This window comes from Gymnogyps californianus, chromosome 3 (assembly GCF_018139145.2).
Source record: "Gymnogyps californianus isolate 813 chromosome 3, ASM1813914v2, whole genome shotgun sequence".
NCBI classification, from domain to species: domain Eukaryota; kingdom Metazoa; phylum Chordata; class Aves; order Accipitriformes; family Cathartidae; genus Gymnogyps; species Gymnogyps californianus.
Genome location: NC_059473.1, coordinates 36219248 through 36235643, shown reverse-complemented (window position 1 = coordinate 36235643; position 16396 = coordinate 36219248). Strand labels below are relative to the sequence as shown.

The 16396-nt window shown below is 36.3% G+C and overlaps 1 protein-coding gene across 1 annotated transcript in view; it reads left to right on the top strand.

Annotated features, from left to right (window-relative positions):
* The window catches only part of TTC27 (tetratricopeptide repeat domain 27), a 134586-nt gene that overhangs the window by 42249 nt on the left and 75941 nt on the right, over nucleotides 1-16396 (top strand). The window contains exon 9 of the mRNA XM_050893754.1: nucleotides 4902-4968. Coding sequence (XP_050749711.1) covers nucleotides 4902-4968 — 67 coding nt within the window. The remainder of the gene's footprint in view (nucleotides 1-4901; nucleotides 4969-16396) is intronic.

Here is a 16396-nt window from a genome sequence, read left to right as displayed (position 1 = left end):
TTTTTTTTTTTTTTTTTTTTAAATTCTGGTCAGTAATGCCTTTCCCCTCTCACCCACCCACCCAATTTGCTTTATTAGGTGCCTGTGTTGTTACAGGCTAAAACTAGTTGGTTGATTAATCAAAGAGGTGAAAAAACCCTTTTCATGAAACCTTGAACCTTAAAGAACTGCAATTATATAATTTCAGTTCAGGTTTAAGCAACCTACTTATGTTTATGTCAGTTCACACAGATGTTTGCACTTGCACATAAATCTCTCAATAGTTTTTAAAAAAAAATACATACATTTTATTCTTTTGGCTTATGTTGCTGTGAATAATCATCAGCTCTAAACCTGGTATGCTTTTAGATTGTTTATTATATAACTTATATAACAATTTTAGATGTTACCATTTTAATAAATTGAGAGAGTAGCTCCCATATGCCACTTACTTTCTGTGATAGCTCTTTTTTTTTAAATACATTTTGAAAATTCACTGCACACACTGACAATTTTGTTTACTTCAGTGGGGTTTTGTAGTTGTGTGTCGTCATCATCGTCGTCCCCACACCTCAGAAATTTTGGGGAAAGCTTGCTAAGAAAGCATCAAAAAAAGCACTATTAAAGAGTAGATCTCCTAAGTTACAAAAGAAGAGGGGAAAAGGGATCTTACCTCCTAACAGAAGTAGGAAATTGAATCTCAGAAGGGGGTGTAATTATGCTTTTGCTCTGTCTCAGCCTACCTATATTTGGCTGCAGTCCTCTGAACAAATGCCATTTGCATTGGCAGAGTATAATTTATTTCAAACTCATCCCTTAATTTCCTGAATGTTTCATCTGTATTCATTCCTAGGCTGCTCTAGTTTGATGAATATTGGTGGTTCCTAAAGAATGGCCATTTTAGAAATGCTGAAGCAGTGCCCTCCAGAGAGAACTTTCTCTTCCTGTGGTTTTTTTTTTTTCCTCTGTTCTCCCATGTAATGGGGGTGGAATTTGGAAGAGACCCATGCCATCAGGAAGGAGGCTTGGCACTCTGCTACAGAGATAATAATTCTATTTCTTTTTGTGGGTATGCAAAGATAAAGAGATAAGAGTGCTTGAATGGCATCAATTTTTCTTTTTCCTATCTTGAGTGCTTTGCTTCTTACTGTTAGAATTCTTGTATTATGTCTTAATACTTTATCGTGTCTTTTCTTTAGAGGAAAAAACAAAACACATCAAGCACTCTGGCCTTTTTCCACAGCTAGCAGATAAGCAAGTGATGGGGGAGATAACTTAAAAATAACAAGCAATATAGTATAAAAAAAGTTTCAAAATTCTACACCTTGGTAGAATTTACCAAAAGAAAATCAATGTTTTACCTTTTTTCTATCTTGACCATTTTAGACTGCAAGCACTTGAAGGCAGAGGAAGGTTCTCTACTGAAAAGCAGATTCTTACTTCATTTCGGATATTCAGTCACTCTGTAAATAAACTGCAAATTACTGCATTTCTCAAACTTTTCTCTGTACTGTCTCCTTTCCACTCTCACAGCTTATGTATAGTCTCATTAATTGTACTTAGGTATGAAGACAGTGTAAACTCATTAGACAGCCGCATTTTTAAGTTGTTCCTCAGAGCCTACAGTATGTCCTGGACACAGCACAGGTTACATTTGTTATTCTTCAGGAAGAAAAATGAAACTAAATTAAATTTTTTGGCTAAGATTAAGGGGGAAAAAACCTTACAAAAAAGAAAAGAAAAACAACAAATCGTTCTGTATTCTACATGAGGTAGTCGGAATAGGATGTCAAGAGAGATCAGTGTTATGATACCTGGTGACATGCACAATGTAGAGAGAAATTTTTCAGTACAATGTAAAAAAAGTTAGCTTATTTCTAGCTTTCAGTAAGAAATAGACTCTGTTCTTCCTTTTGTTAACAAAACATAAGGCTGAAAAATGTAAACTGTAGGTATCATTAAATGGAAATTTAATGAAATTGTTGAGGTGGGAAGGAGACCTCTAGAGATCATCTAGTCCAACTTCCCTGCTTGAAAGAGTCAGCTAGAGCAGGTTGTTTATGGCCCTGTCCAATTGGGCCTTCAATATCTCCAAGGATGGAGACACCACAACCTCTCTGGGTAACCCCTTCCTGTGCTTTACCACCCTCACATTAATGAAGATTTTGCTTACTTTTTTTAATGGATTTTTTTGGATTTCAGTTTGTGCCCATTGTTTCTTGTCCTTTCAGTGGGCACCACTGAGAAGAGTCTGGGTCTGTCTTGTTTACTCCCTGCTATCATGTGTTTATACACATTGATAAGATCCCCCTGAGCCTTCTCTTCTCCAGGTTGAACCATTCCAGCTTTCTCATCCTCTCCTTGTATGTCAGATGCTCCACTATCTTAACTATCTTTGTGGCCCTTTGCTGGGCTTGTTCCAGTGTATCCACATCTCTCCTGAACTGAGAAGCTCAGAGCTGATGACAGCATTCCAGATGTGGTCTCACCAGTGCTGAGTAGAGGGGAAGGATCACCTCCCTCAACCTGCTGGCAGCACTCTTCTAATGAGGCTCAGGAGGCTTTGGATGACTTTGCTGCAAGGGCACATTGCTGACTCATGTTCAACTTGGTTTTCACCAGGACCCCAGGTCCTTTTATGCCAAGCTCATTAACAGATGGTCTGCCCCCCAGGCTGTACTGGTGCATGGGGCTATTCCTCCCCAAGTGCAGGACTTTGCATCATGTCCAATCAACAAGGTCATTAATGAAGATGTTAAGCATTATTTGATCCCTGGGATACACCACTAGTCACTGGCCTCCAGCTGGACTTCATGCTGCTCGTCATAAGCCTTTGAGACTGACAGTTCATCTAGTTTTCAATGCACCATGCTGTGCATTTACCTGGTCCATATTTCATCAGTTTGTCTATGAGGATGTTATGGAAGACGGTGTCAAGCACCTTTCCAAAGTCAAGATAAAGTCCACCAATCTAGTTACCTCATCATGGAAGGCTATCTGTTTAGTCAAGCATGATTTCTTCTACCTAAATGCATGCAGACTACTCTGTCACCTTTGTGTCCTTCATATCACAGATTGGTTGAGGTTGGAAGGGACTACTGGAGATCATCTTGTCCAACCCCCTGCTCAAGCAAGGTCAGGACTTGGCATTTCCCTTTGCAGAACTGCATGAGGTTCCTGTCAGCCTGTTTCTCCAGCTTGTTGAGATCTCTTTGGGTGGTAGCACAACCTGCTGGTCTATCAGCTGCTCCTCCCAATTTTGTGCTCTCAGCAAACTTGCTGAGGGTACACTCTGCTCCATCACCCAGATTCCTAATAAAGCTGTTGAACAGTATTGGACTTTGTATTGACCCCTGGGGTACACCACTAGTTATTGCTTTCCAACTAGACTTTGTACTGCTGATCACAACCCTGTGGGCCTACCTGTTCAGCCAGTTTTCAGTTCACCTCACTGTCTGCTCATCAGCTTCTTTATGAGGATCTTATGGGAGACAGTGCTGAAGGCCTTACTGAAGTCCAGGTCGACAACATCTACTGCTCTCCCCAAATCTACCAAGCCAGTCATTTCATCATAGAGGTTATCAAGTTGGTCAAGCATGACTTCCCCTTGGTGAATCTGTACTGACCACTCCCTCCATATGTAAGGAAATGGCTTCAAGGAGGATTTGCTTCATATTCTTTCCAAGGAATGAGGTGAGGCTAACCTGGATCCTCCTTCTTGCTCTTGCTGAAGATAGGAGTGACCTTTGCTTTCTGTCAGTCCTCAGGAACCTTTCTTGATCACCATGACCTTTCAAAGATAATTGAGTTTTCAACAGCCAGCCTCTATTCTGTACCTTGTTCTTGTGGCTGGTAACCAGGTTTTAATCAAAGTATTGACTGTTATTTCTGCAATGGTAATTGTATCATATGTACAAAGAAGAATTAACAAAATAGCAAGAAAAAAGTTAGATTAGGGCAAAGTCTTGTCTCCAAAGTAAGGTATGTAATGTAGGGAGCATAATTTCATTCTGTGACCTATCATCACAATTAATATACTATCTTTGCAATTTTAACCTGTAATATGAAGCCTGCTGCAAAGTTTGAGGAATAGTGTGATGAATTTAAGCTTATGTATATAGCCATTATATAGGTTTGGTGATGATCCATACTCTGTGGTATGATTTAGGATATATTTTTACTTGATATCTTTTTTTTTCACAGGGAGCTTGAATTGTAGCCTTGTTTCTCTTTGTGCCACTTGGAGGTATCTCTTGTAGTATATTTGTAAATGTTGGTGGGCTGTTGTCTAAGGAGAACATCCACCCATGTAGAGTTGTAACCCCAATTTCTTTATCATTTCTGTAAACATGTCCAACTGTGAATAAAGTAATTTTAATTGTCATCTCTGTGTATTCTTCTGGTTTTCCTCCTTTGTGTGCCATAACCTAGTGGTAATGCCAGTTAGTGAGAGACGGACCCCTGTGGTCGTGTTCCTTGAGTGACTAGAGAGTGAGTGTTTGAGATTACCCTTCAGCACTTTTTGAGCGTTAGTGGTTTTTTGCTTTGCAGAATCTGTGTTCAATTAGTCATAGAATTTTAACTGAAAACAGACCTCTGTAAAAACAGAGAATGGATTTAAAACTGCTTAGGATTTGTAAAATTGTTATTCCCAGAAGCTTTAACTGAGTAAGACTTTTTTCAATTTAGAATGGTATTGGAAAGGTACTACTAAAATATCTTAGTCCCCTAAATCGATCTTTTTTTCTCTGACTGCTCCTAGGTCTAGGCCTTCTTCTGCACATACCATGCTCCCATTTGTCATTGTAACAGGTTTCCAGAATGTCTTTTAGGTTTCTGCAACTTTGAAAAATTTGTTCTGCATAGTGGTATTCTAAAGATTAAATCAGCGTTGTTTTATTTTAATTTGTTTTTCTTTACAGTATAGACTTCCAAAAGAACAATCCAATACACAAATTAACTGAAGAGGAACTTCTGGCTTTTACTTCAGTAAGTAACTTATCTGGACTTCTTAGTACAAATGTTTTCACTTAAATATTAAGTTAAGTACCAAGCAGTAACCTGTCAATCACATTAATCATGAAACTGTTTGTAAACCAAATTTTAGTACTCAGTCATTTCATTAACTTTTTCTTATTTCAAGAAATTAAAATGATACTGAAGTTCAACCCGGTTTTCAGCCGTCATCATGCAGGATAAGCTTGACACCTAAAAATTTAATTTCACCTGAAAACACGCACAAAACATTTTTTTACATGTTTCTTTTAGTTTTTATTAACTATATGAATTATAATGTAATATTCAACCATGCATTTTTACGGCAAACTCTTCCTATGGCACTAGTGTTGAAAGTGCTCTTCTTTGAACAGTGTTTAAGTGGAGTTCAAAAGGAATTTTGGCTTTATTCTGTCAGATTTATTCAGTCTATGTATCAGATGTTCTGCTTAGACATGTTTCTTCCCAGTTCAGTGGCTGATTTGCTGCAGAACAATTCTGTAACTTCCAAAGAAGCCTTGAAAATTCTAACTCAGTATTTTTTCAATGTAATTTTTTTACTCAAGACAAAAGAAAATTTGCTTCCTTCCTCGATCTTTTCTGCCTTTGTGTGTTTTTCAACAGTATTTTAGGGGGGGGGGGGGTGGAAGGAGGAAAGGCCAGTGATTATATTGCCATTTTTGCTTACTTTCCACAATGTTAGACTTCAGCTTTGGTGCAGTAAAGAGGGCTTGCTCTCCTACCTGAGCCTTGTAGTCTGAGACCTTTTTGCTATAGTAGTGCCATCTGAAAAAGTAAATTCTTGTTAAGAGTTTGCAGATAGGATCTCAGCAAAAATCCTTTTGATTTCAATTGAGAATTTTATCACTGACACTTGTAGTTATGTGAAAGGACTATGGACAGCAATCTAAGGTTAACTATGGTAATGTTTGGTTGGGGGTTTTTTGTGGTGGTAAAAGGAAGTTCAATCTGTAAAAAAGAAAATCCTAATCTTTTTGTTAGATAAATGTAAAATAGGTTGGTTTTAAAGTAATGTTTGTTTAGGTCTCTGTGCTAATACAGTACATGTGAGATCTGCATGAGGGAGCTGAGTGAATCACTGTAAAACAATTTGGTTTATGTAGATTTTCTATTTGTTGCTACAACGATCATAGTGTTTTCTCATGATATAGTTTCTGAAGTATTTTGTTTTCAACTACAGTTTTGTTTTGTTTTTTTTAAAAGGTGGGAATAGAGAGCAGGAAAAAAATTGAAATGTAGAAAAAATTAGACTGTCCACTCTCACTTCATATTGTAGTAATTGAAGTACCCAATAAGGAAATTAAAGAATGATGACCATTAAAGGAGGTGAAAAAACTTACAGAAAGAATAAATATGTGCAAAGTAAGGAAATGCACACATGGAAAAAGCCATAGGAATGAAAAAAACTGGTGAAACGAGTGCTGCAAACTTTTTTTAAAAATGGTGAAACTGTTACAGGGGGTTTTTTTGCAAAAATAATGGTAATACAAATGTATGAAATTTTAAAACATGCATATAATTTTGTTAAAACAAACCCTGCCATTTTTGTTGTTAAAATAATGTATTTTAAATTGAGGGTTTTCTATGAAAACTTAGAATTTTGCTTCTCATATTTTATTTCCTGTCAAACTCCCAGGACTACTTTTGTATACTCTGTGCTCCAGTCTTCCCACTACCCACTATTGTTTGCATAATTCTTGGGTGGAAAACCAGCCATTATGTACCTGAATCTTGAAATAACTTCTCCATATATTCTATCATTTTAATATTAAATGGAGTGATATTGTGATAACAGAACATCTTTAACAAGATTGGCCCTACTCCTGTAGTGGTGTACTTTCCAGAATAATGAAACTAGAAGTGGGGTTTAGCTGTTTTAACACTTGAGTTTTCAAACATTTAAACACTCTTCAGGTTTTACAGCAGAGGAGAAAAAGTCAAGGTAGCACATATACTAGGCAAGAAAGATAATCGGCTTTAGTGTCATCATTTATCTGACATTGCTTGACAGATCGTATTACCTGTTACCTGAGATGCAAGAGATCTGTTGGGTGAATTCTTCATAATGATGAGAAAATTAAACTGCATTTTTCTGCCATCTAGTGGCTGATTCCTTGAAAATCATGGGACAGCTGATGAACTTGCTCCTTAAATATTTATTGCAGCAACTGTGGGGAGCTTATGTTTTCATTCATTTATTTATTTATCTTTTTATAGAGCTTCTAAATCAGCTACAGCTTGCTTCACCCTTGTAAGATCAGCAGCCACTATCAGGATAGATGTCCAGAGAAACACAGCTGAAACATATGTGTAGGCTTCCCTATCACTTTGTGCTCTGAGTAGCAAAAAAGAAGGGTCTATAGCAATAAACGAACAGAAATGTAGATCTCAGTAGTAGTGCAGAATTCAGTGGACAGCAGTGATGTAAAGAAGTAGCTGGTAGCCTAAAAATGAGAGGAAATAATAAATTTCAATATCAGAATAGTGTTCTTTTAAACTTTTGCTTAATGTTTCCAAGTTAACTGGATGTAGAGACGCAATTCAATCTTACCATTATTTTCTCTTTTGATCTTGACCTATGCTCCCAAGACACAAAAAAGAACAAGTATGAATTGTAATGTTACCATCCCAAATCTTTCCTGGAAACTGAAAGCAGGAATCAGATATTATCTTATATAAGTTCTTTTCAATAAAGGCATCTTTTGTGGAGTTTGCACCTGAGCCTAAAATTGTGAATAGTCACTGCAGAATTGCATGATAAAATCTCTGAGCTCTTTTGCATCTTAGCTCTGAGTCACTGAGGCAAGCAAATCCATCGCTGTGCTCCCTGGCAGTAGGGATGTTCTGTGTGAATGTTAACACAGCCTTGGTTCTTACAGTGTCTGCTAGCTGACATAAATAAGTGGCACCACAAATGTTGTCACTTTTATTTAAGGTATTCACCAAGCTTTGGTACTACCTAGTGAAACAGGCAAATGAGCACTATATCAATGCTGCTCTAGTAATTTCTTTAGCATCATTTAAACTGCTGTGTGTGTGTGTGTGTGTGAGCAGGCATCTTCTCAGCCTACATGTGGATTCCTAAATCTGCAGGCTGGTTAGATGGTTGTCATGCATTCATCTGATACCTGCTGAAATTTATGTTTCCTGAAGAAAGGAGGGCGTTTCAAGATATCTTAGGAAACTTGAGAAATTGTAAGGCGTTTTTAACAGATCAGTGAATCGTCAAGAGATCCTCTTGCTTTGGACATTGCAAAACAAATGCATGTGACCTGCAATTTCTCTCAAGCAGAGACAATTAAGGACCAGGTAGTGTGAGAGGGAAAGGATGATCAAAGTGAACTCAAGTAGATGATGTGGTCCTGCTTCATACTAGGTGTAGTTTGGCAAACAGGCATTCTAAACTCCCTTTTATATCTGTAGCAGTTGAAAATTACTAGATCTGTAAGATAAATATTTTAAACAACATAGCTTACAGTCCTAAAAATAACACTATTAAGTCACTATTAGTCACTGTTTGGTGACTGCAGTCAAATATAAAAGGATTGCTGCTTTTCATTTACTGAAGTCGCTTGGGAATAGTTGCCATTGTCCTAAAAGTACTATTGTAACTAAGAATCACTTTTAGTATTGCTAATTTTTGAAGCAAGGTGTGGGGGTGCATCAGATCCTGTGTACTTGTGTATGTAGTCTGATTGGCTGGGATAGCTCCTCTTGGTACAATAATTTGGACTTCAATGCTTGAGGTGTTCTAGTCAAATCTGTTGACCTATCATCAGCATAATATTTCAACCTTTAAGCTGTTCATCTATAGCTGAAATCAGATACGTTTGATTTTTTTTTTCTACTTATAGTTAAATTGTTGATTTGATATCTTTACATGAGAAGAAAAGCTCACATGCACTTAAGAATAAACACAAAATTAAACATTTGATTTTAAGGGGAATTAAATATTCTTTTTCTCACGTGTAACGGTTTAGGGAAGCAGTTATAATGTTTTTAATTAATTCTATTATGGTAAGCTTTCTTGGACTCCTAAGAAAGCTAGGATCTTATTTAGAAATCAAATATCACACAAGCTGCTTCAGAGACACAGTTATGTATAGGATATTTGGCAAACTTTCTGATTTAGCTAACTGAATATTGCATTTAAAAGACATTTTTAAGAGAGGAAAAGAGGGACAGTAAACCAGTAGTGAAACCCAGTGCTTCTCTGTTAGAATTCCTGGTTTCTTCCTTATGATAAACTTTTTTCCCCAGAGCTTTCTGTATAGGAAGTAGGAAGTATACGATGCAAGAAACCAAAGAACTAACTCAGTACTGCTTTCACATTGAGTTTTTGTAGCTTAGTTTACTCCCAGCTCCCCAAGTTAGTTTTACAATGCCTAAATATGCTTCCTTATCCCGTCTTTAATTTCAATTGATTGTTTTTAATGTAAAAATACAAATGTGAAGTCTGCTGGGTTTTATATTGAGCAGCAGTTTTTCCCTAGAAGTTCACAAGTACATCACTGATCTCTGTATATCAGTGGCCCAAATACTTTTTTTAGGAAAAAAAAAAAAATCCTTTTTGTAAATGAGCAAAAGTAAGGTCTTAACATCACTTCTATTAAATATTTGGTGTTTGCATTATTTTGAATAGGTAATGCCATTAAGACAATATACCAAAGAGGAGATTAAACAAACAACACTGTTATATAAATGTACATGAAATTTCAGTATATTTTTTAAAAGAATTTTTTAAAAATTGCATTTAAAGCTTTATAAAAGATGTCCGTCATGTGAACATAAACTTCAGAACAGGAAATGAAAAAGTATTTCTGAAATGTAAAAGAGTTCCAGGAACATATGAAAGCTCCATGTAAGAACTGGTAAATCTTCCTTTATGTTTTAATTTTAAGGTTGTGCAGTTCTTGCAGGGAAATAGGGGAAGGATTAAATACTGGATGGTGTTACATTTTTCTCTTTTGTAAGAAAAAAATGTTTTTTAAAAAAAACCACTAGTAAGAGTAGACTCTGCAGTACAAGTTCTTAGAGCTTTATAGAAAGCTTATACTATAGCTTATAGTTTACATTCTGGGGAGGCAATTCAATGTTTCACAGTCTGATATGACACTCCAACAGAATATCCAGGATTAAGGAGCTGCAGCTGGTCCTTAACATTACCCCTTGCATCTGTCCCAGCCCAGTCGCTTTGTCCAGGAGAAACGGGCTTTGTGGTAAATGTGATGAGCACTTAGCCCAGTGTGGGAGAATATTACTTTTTTCCCTTATTTGTGTGTTATGATCAAGGTACTTTGAGTGGTAGCAACAGTATTAACCTATAGGGGACTGAGGAGAAAAAATAACCAGAAACTGGGGAAGAGAAGCCTCTTGCTTTGTGCTTCCCACATCTTAGCCCCATATTTGTATCCTTTGGAATCCATAGAAGATGAGAAGAGAAAGAAAAGGGACAGTGGAAAATTTAGTTGCATTGCTTTTGTTATACTCCTGAGATTTGTATCATTTATGGAGAGTAGAGCAGTTGGATTCTTTCTTAAGTGGTGAAAACTGGGAAAAGGAAGCTCTGGCAGCTCTTCTGTCTATCGACACTTTGAACAGGTGAGGATATCTTTCTTAAGGAGGGAAAAAAAAGTGTAATAGCTTTTATTTTGCTCAGAGTACAAAACTTAAAAATTATTCACCATCTTCTAACAAAAATACCTGATCATTCTGAAATTGTTCCAATAATGCCATGAAGCATACCAAGGTCTGATCAAGGACTTGGAGAATGTGGAGGGAGTCTGTCAAAATCCAAGGAATATTGTGTATTCCAAAGATGGACTAGATGGGAATGCTTCATGTCTTTTGTTTTTCCACTCTATTGAGCTACTGATTCCATAAGAGACTGCTTTTTCTAGGGAATTTGAGAATGGTTGGATAGATTTTTTTTTATTATTATTTTTTCTTCAGAGGTGGGCATTTATTGAGTGTAATAGAAACTGATGTTGTATGGTACCTTTGAAAATCACAGCAAAGAATTATAGTGCACATTTTATTGAGTGTGTGTGTATATGCATATATTAATACTTTTTCTGCTTTTCACTGTGGGAAGGGGACTTTGGGAGGAGGGAGTGGAAGGTGGAAATGGGAATGCTTTGTTTTTCTCATCTTTTGTATGGCATTTGTGATATTAATGTGGAACTAGGGAGCAATCAAATCACAGCATATGATATTTTTAATGTTAAGCCTTCCTATCAAAATCTCTATAAAACTAACATGCCAATTTGGTTTCTAAAGAGAAGTTGTTTATATAGCTTAAATAAAAGCAGTGCATTTTTCTCTGCTGAGAAAATGGCTGCAGTTTTCTTTATGTTTTATAACCAGCAAGAGTATTGAAAAGCTCATTAAGAGTGCCATGTGTCTCTACTGCTGTAACTTTTGTGGCTTTATAAAAAGTCTCTTTCACTTCTTTTCTAAGCTGTGTTGCCCATTTTGAATAGCCTCTGTTGGTTACAAGATTATAACACTGCAAAGACTTTCTCTCAGCAAAGCCCTGCTAGTACTAGTATGACTTTTGTTTAAGTAAATGAATTCAAAGCTTTTCTATTCTTTTCTTTCTTTCTTTTTTTTCTTCTAAGCACTTTTATTCAAAAGTCTGAATCATTTTCCAGGAATGTCAGGATCTAAACACTTGCTGCGAATTTAATGTGTGTAGGCTTTCTGGCCCATCACACATTACTAGGAAATCGGATTGAGTACAGCAAAAGAGAAGCTGCCCCTTTCTGCTGGAGTATCATGTGCAAAGACTCAACTAGATTTCTTGGAAGCTTATTCACAAAGCATCTAGTACTTATGTTTACAATGTATTGTGGATAGGAAATTAACCTAGTGTTGTCAGTTATTTTTGCTGCTGTTGTGTTGTATGCATTTAGATGTTTTAGGGTAAAGTAACCGGGTGCTGTAGTACATGTGTTGCAGGGCAGGGGGGAAGCCTGCATTCCATTCCAAAACTGGGATTAAGTAACAGTCTGTTTGAAGTTGTTTTATTTTACAAAATATCAGATTTCAACATAATTGACACTTTTATCCCTTTCAACTTTGTTCTGCTCTGTGGTCTACATTCTTCCCTGAGTCCATGGGATCCACAGCTCTGCTTGCATCATATCTTAGAGGAGATGATTCCTGATTTATTGTGTGCCTTTCTGAGCAGGAAGAAATTTGGGATAGCCTTTCCTTTTTAGAATAGTCTGCTCTTTCGTATAATCTGTACAGAATTACTCAAGCAATAGATTTTAGTGGTCTCACTGAAACCGCAGTGGTAAGAGAACATGAACATCATGTTTAAATATTAATAGATTATTTGCTTGTCTAATGGTTTGAGAAGCTAAGCAGGCAAATTTGATGACAGTTATAACATTTTTTTCCCCACAGCAGCCCTTCTTCTCCCCCTCCTCCTTCCTCTTTATCTATCAGCAGCTCACTTATTTTTTTTCTAGCAACCTCTCTGACAGCCAGTTGACATGTCACAGGCTTCCCTTCCCCCTCTTGTGTCCTTCACCAGTTATAACTATTATAATTTACTTCAGCAAGAAAGATTTCATTGCAACAAGATGAAATTAAACCTCCTATTCAACAAAATGCTGTCTGAAGTATCATCTGAAGGAAATAAGACATTCTCACTACTCTGTGTAGTGCTTAATATTCCCTTTTTGACAATATTCTGATGATCAGTTCAACTCATGTTATCAGTACTAGCAGTCACTTTTTTAATGATTTATATTCTACTGATCTGCCTGTTTGGCTGGAGAGGGGGCAGATGAACTAAATGAGGGGTAAATCCAAGTCTCCCGTTCTTCAAAGTAAACTTACATTTTTGTTCTTTTATCATATGTGAGGAAGAATTTTTCTTCAGGTTTATTTAGCTGTCCTAATGTGTTGCCCTCATCTCCTCTGCCTAGTTTTAGTATTGTCCCTTCATTTGTTTTTTTATCTAACCCAACATTTCAAATATTACTCTAATCTTGCTTGTTCCATAGCATCTGAAAAAATTAAGGTGGTTGAATTCTTGTTTGCTGGTCAACTTGCTACTGTCTTTAAGCAACTGAGTTTAATTTTCTCTGATCATATCATGTCTGTAGTTTGGACTGGAAGTAGAACATTTCTCGTATCAGCACCCCAAACATTCTTTCTGGTCTATATTAAAGATGAAATATCGAAAAAGTAACGGAGTTTTTGTGACTTATTATACAATTTAGGATAGGTTTGATTAGAATGACATAGTCCTTGATTGCAGTCATGAAGTGTGTATTTTTTCTTCCCCCCAAGGTGTCTGAAGTGTGAAAATCTGATAGTGATTTATCATCACTAAAATGTCACTGTTTTGTTGTTTTCTTTTTTTTTAAAGAAAAACAGATGCAGTCAATTCTAGCTATTCTTCTATTCTAGCTGCTTTGGGAAAAATATAAAATGAACTTGATAAGAAATAAATCTGTCTTACCCTGCTTCTGCATGAATTTCTTTTTCTGTTCCACCAAAACTAGGGATGAAAAAATGAAATGTCTCCAATGATCCCCCCCCCCCCCCCCCCCCCCTTTTTTTTTTCCCTTTGGTCTTTTTAATCCTGCACTTCTAGGTAGCCAAGCTACTGGAAGGAATTTCTAATTGGCATTTTCTTCTGGCGATTTATTGATGGTCAATTTAAGATTTTTGTGGGAAAAATTATGTTTAATCAAGTTCTAAGTCTATAAACCATGGGCTTTTGAAAGGAGATGTAAAGGGGAAAGATTTAGGGTTTTTTACCTATTTTTGAAAAATTTTCCTGAACAAACACAGCTTAGATTCAGCAAAATATCCATTTACATGCTTAACTGTCCTCATTTGGGTAAACCCCATTCTGTTCAGCAGTGATCTTGGGTATGTTTTTGCACAGTGTGCTGCCCTTGTATAAGTAGTTAGTTGGCTTCAGTATGTTGTGGAAAAGCATGGTGCCATCTATGTTATAGAAGGACGAAGGTTAAGCAGCTCTGAATCTGGTATTTCTACAGTATTTCCTTTCCTGTCTTTAATAAAAGCAGCAAGTTTAAATAGTAAAGTGGAATTTTCAAGTGCTATTGACCAGAAATTAAGATGTTAAGATTTGTGAAACATTTAAATACACCTGCATAGAGGTTGTATGCACATTTATTTTACTTGTATTTACAGAATGCTTGAATTCTAGTACCGATCATGTACTAAACAGTACATTATGACTAATAGGGGGGGAAAAAAAGCCTGTATTCTTGCCAGCATACCCCATCACTCAGCTTTTTTTTTCTTCCACAAATACATTTTTGCTGGGATAACTTACATACTGATAAGCAAAGTGTTATTTTTAATAATTATTTGTAACATTAAATATGCAAGAAAATTTCATAAGGTAATTTGCATGAAGTGTTTATGAAAACTAATTTCCAGTTGTGCGAATGCATGAATAGGAAAGGGTCATGTTTTGTTTATGAAGGTTAGCTCATTGTATCAGGAAATAGAAACAATGCCAGCTCATTTAGTGGACTGTTCATGCAATGTATATCATAAATGAGTCTCATGATTACTGTGAGAAAATTCAGACTTTTTTTCTGTGTATAATTCATATGCTTAGCATATATGATAATATAGTATGGCATAAATTTGACATGTTTGGATTGGCTGCATTAATCATGGCAAGTAGAGCTCATAGGTATGAAGACTGTTCAAATAAATGGCAATAAAACGTTTAAAAGCATCATGTTCTATTTGTTTCAATTTGCAAAAATGTTTTAAAACTATTTAAACTATTTAATGTTTTTCTATCTGTGAAGCTGAGATTTGAGGCCTTTTCTGAACTGAAATAAAAATCATGACACTAGATACTAGTTGGTGTATTTTGACGTATTTGAGGAGATTTTACTGCCTTGTCTATATTATCCTCGAGCATGTCTTGCATTAATTAAATTGGAGCTTGGGCTTTTTTTTCTTGAAAGACTTCATGTCTTGTGTCAGCTAGATTTTTCTTCAGTACATTTGTCAGAACATGTTGGCCAACACATTCTACAATGACTTCTATCTAGTCTAGACAAAAGATGAGAGAGAAAATAACTTACAGATTTCTATAAAGAGACTATGAAAGATTTTTCTGCACTGTAAAATGAGATGTTTGATTTTAAAATTACAACACTTGGAGAGGAACAGCATATGCATTTGCATTCCCCCAAATTAGTATTGTACCTGGTTTGGTTTTTTATCATTGGCTAAAACTGAGTATGTTTTCTTTGCTTTTTAGTTTAATATTTGTCAGTGAAACCCTTTCAGTTTTAGAATAAAGGAAGGAAATATGTTTAGAAAATTGTTTTTATTTTGTTTTGAACATGTTGTATGGTTTGAAGCTGTTTAATAGCTTAGTAGTAAGATTCAGAAAGCAAACAGGTCGTTTAGTTGCTGGAATAAGGCTGTATTTCTCATCCTAGAGCTTATTGTGTAAGAACTGTAGTGTGTGTATTTATTTGTCTGTATATTCTGTATCTTTCCCTTATCTATAGTAGGCAAACATTTATTTATGTGTGTTGAATCTCTAACAGAGCTGGGAAAACACGAAGCTTGGAGGTGCGTAACTAAAAAGATTACCTCTTTTGTTTGTCTAAGAAAAATATCTTGTAGCTTCTTCAGACTAGATATAAGGAAGAAATTTTTTATGAAGAGGGTGGTGAAACACTGGAACAGGTTACCCAAAGAGGTGGTAGATGCCCCATCCCTGGAAACATTCAAGGTCAGCTTGGACGGGGCTCTGAGCAACCTGGTCTAGTTGAAGATGTCCCTGTTTATTGCAGTGGGGTTGGACTAGATGACCTTTAAAGGTCCCTTCCAACCCAAACTATTCTATGATTCTTCATCCGATTTTCACAGTTATTAAAATAACTGCTGTTATGTGCATAATACAACTAGACAGGTGCTAGACTGTTGTGTTTGAATCTTAATCCATTACAGCTCATGCTTTTAACTTCTTTCAAGTCTAAACACATCCCAGACATTGCCTTTGGTCTGTAATAAATATATTCAGAGTATAGCTTCTCTCTACACAACTCTGCAAATTTAGGAACGTTACTCACTTTTGCCCACCAAGAGAGGATTTTCTTTCATGCTCCCCAGCAGTCTCTCACTCATTTTTTTCAGTATTAGTCACTTGTGCCTATGTCAGCTTCCCTTTTTGTTTACTCGTCCATGCCGTATTCCCCTCAGCTCTCCTTTGTCAGCTCTCGCCTCCTGTTTATCTGACTTTCACTCTTACTCTCATCTTCCCTAATTCCTTTCTTTCTCATATATTTCTTACTCTGTTTTTATTCCTTTCCTTTCTCGCTTTTGGTTGCTGCTTGAGGAGTTAGTCTTCTTTCAGGACCATTGTGTCTTC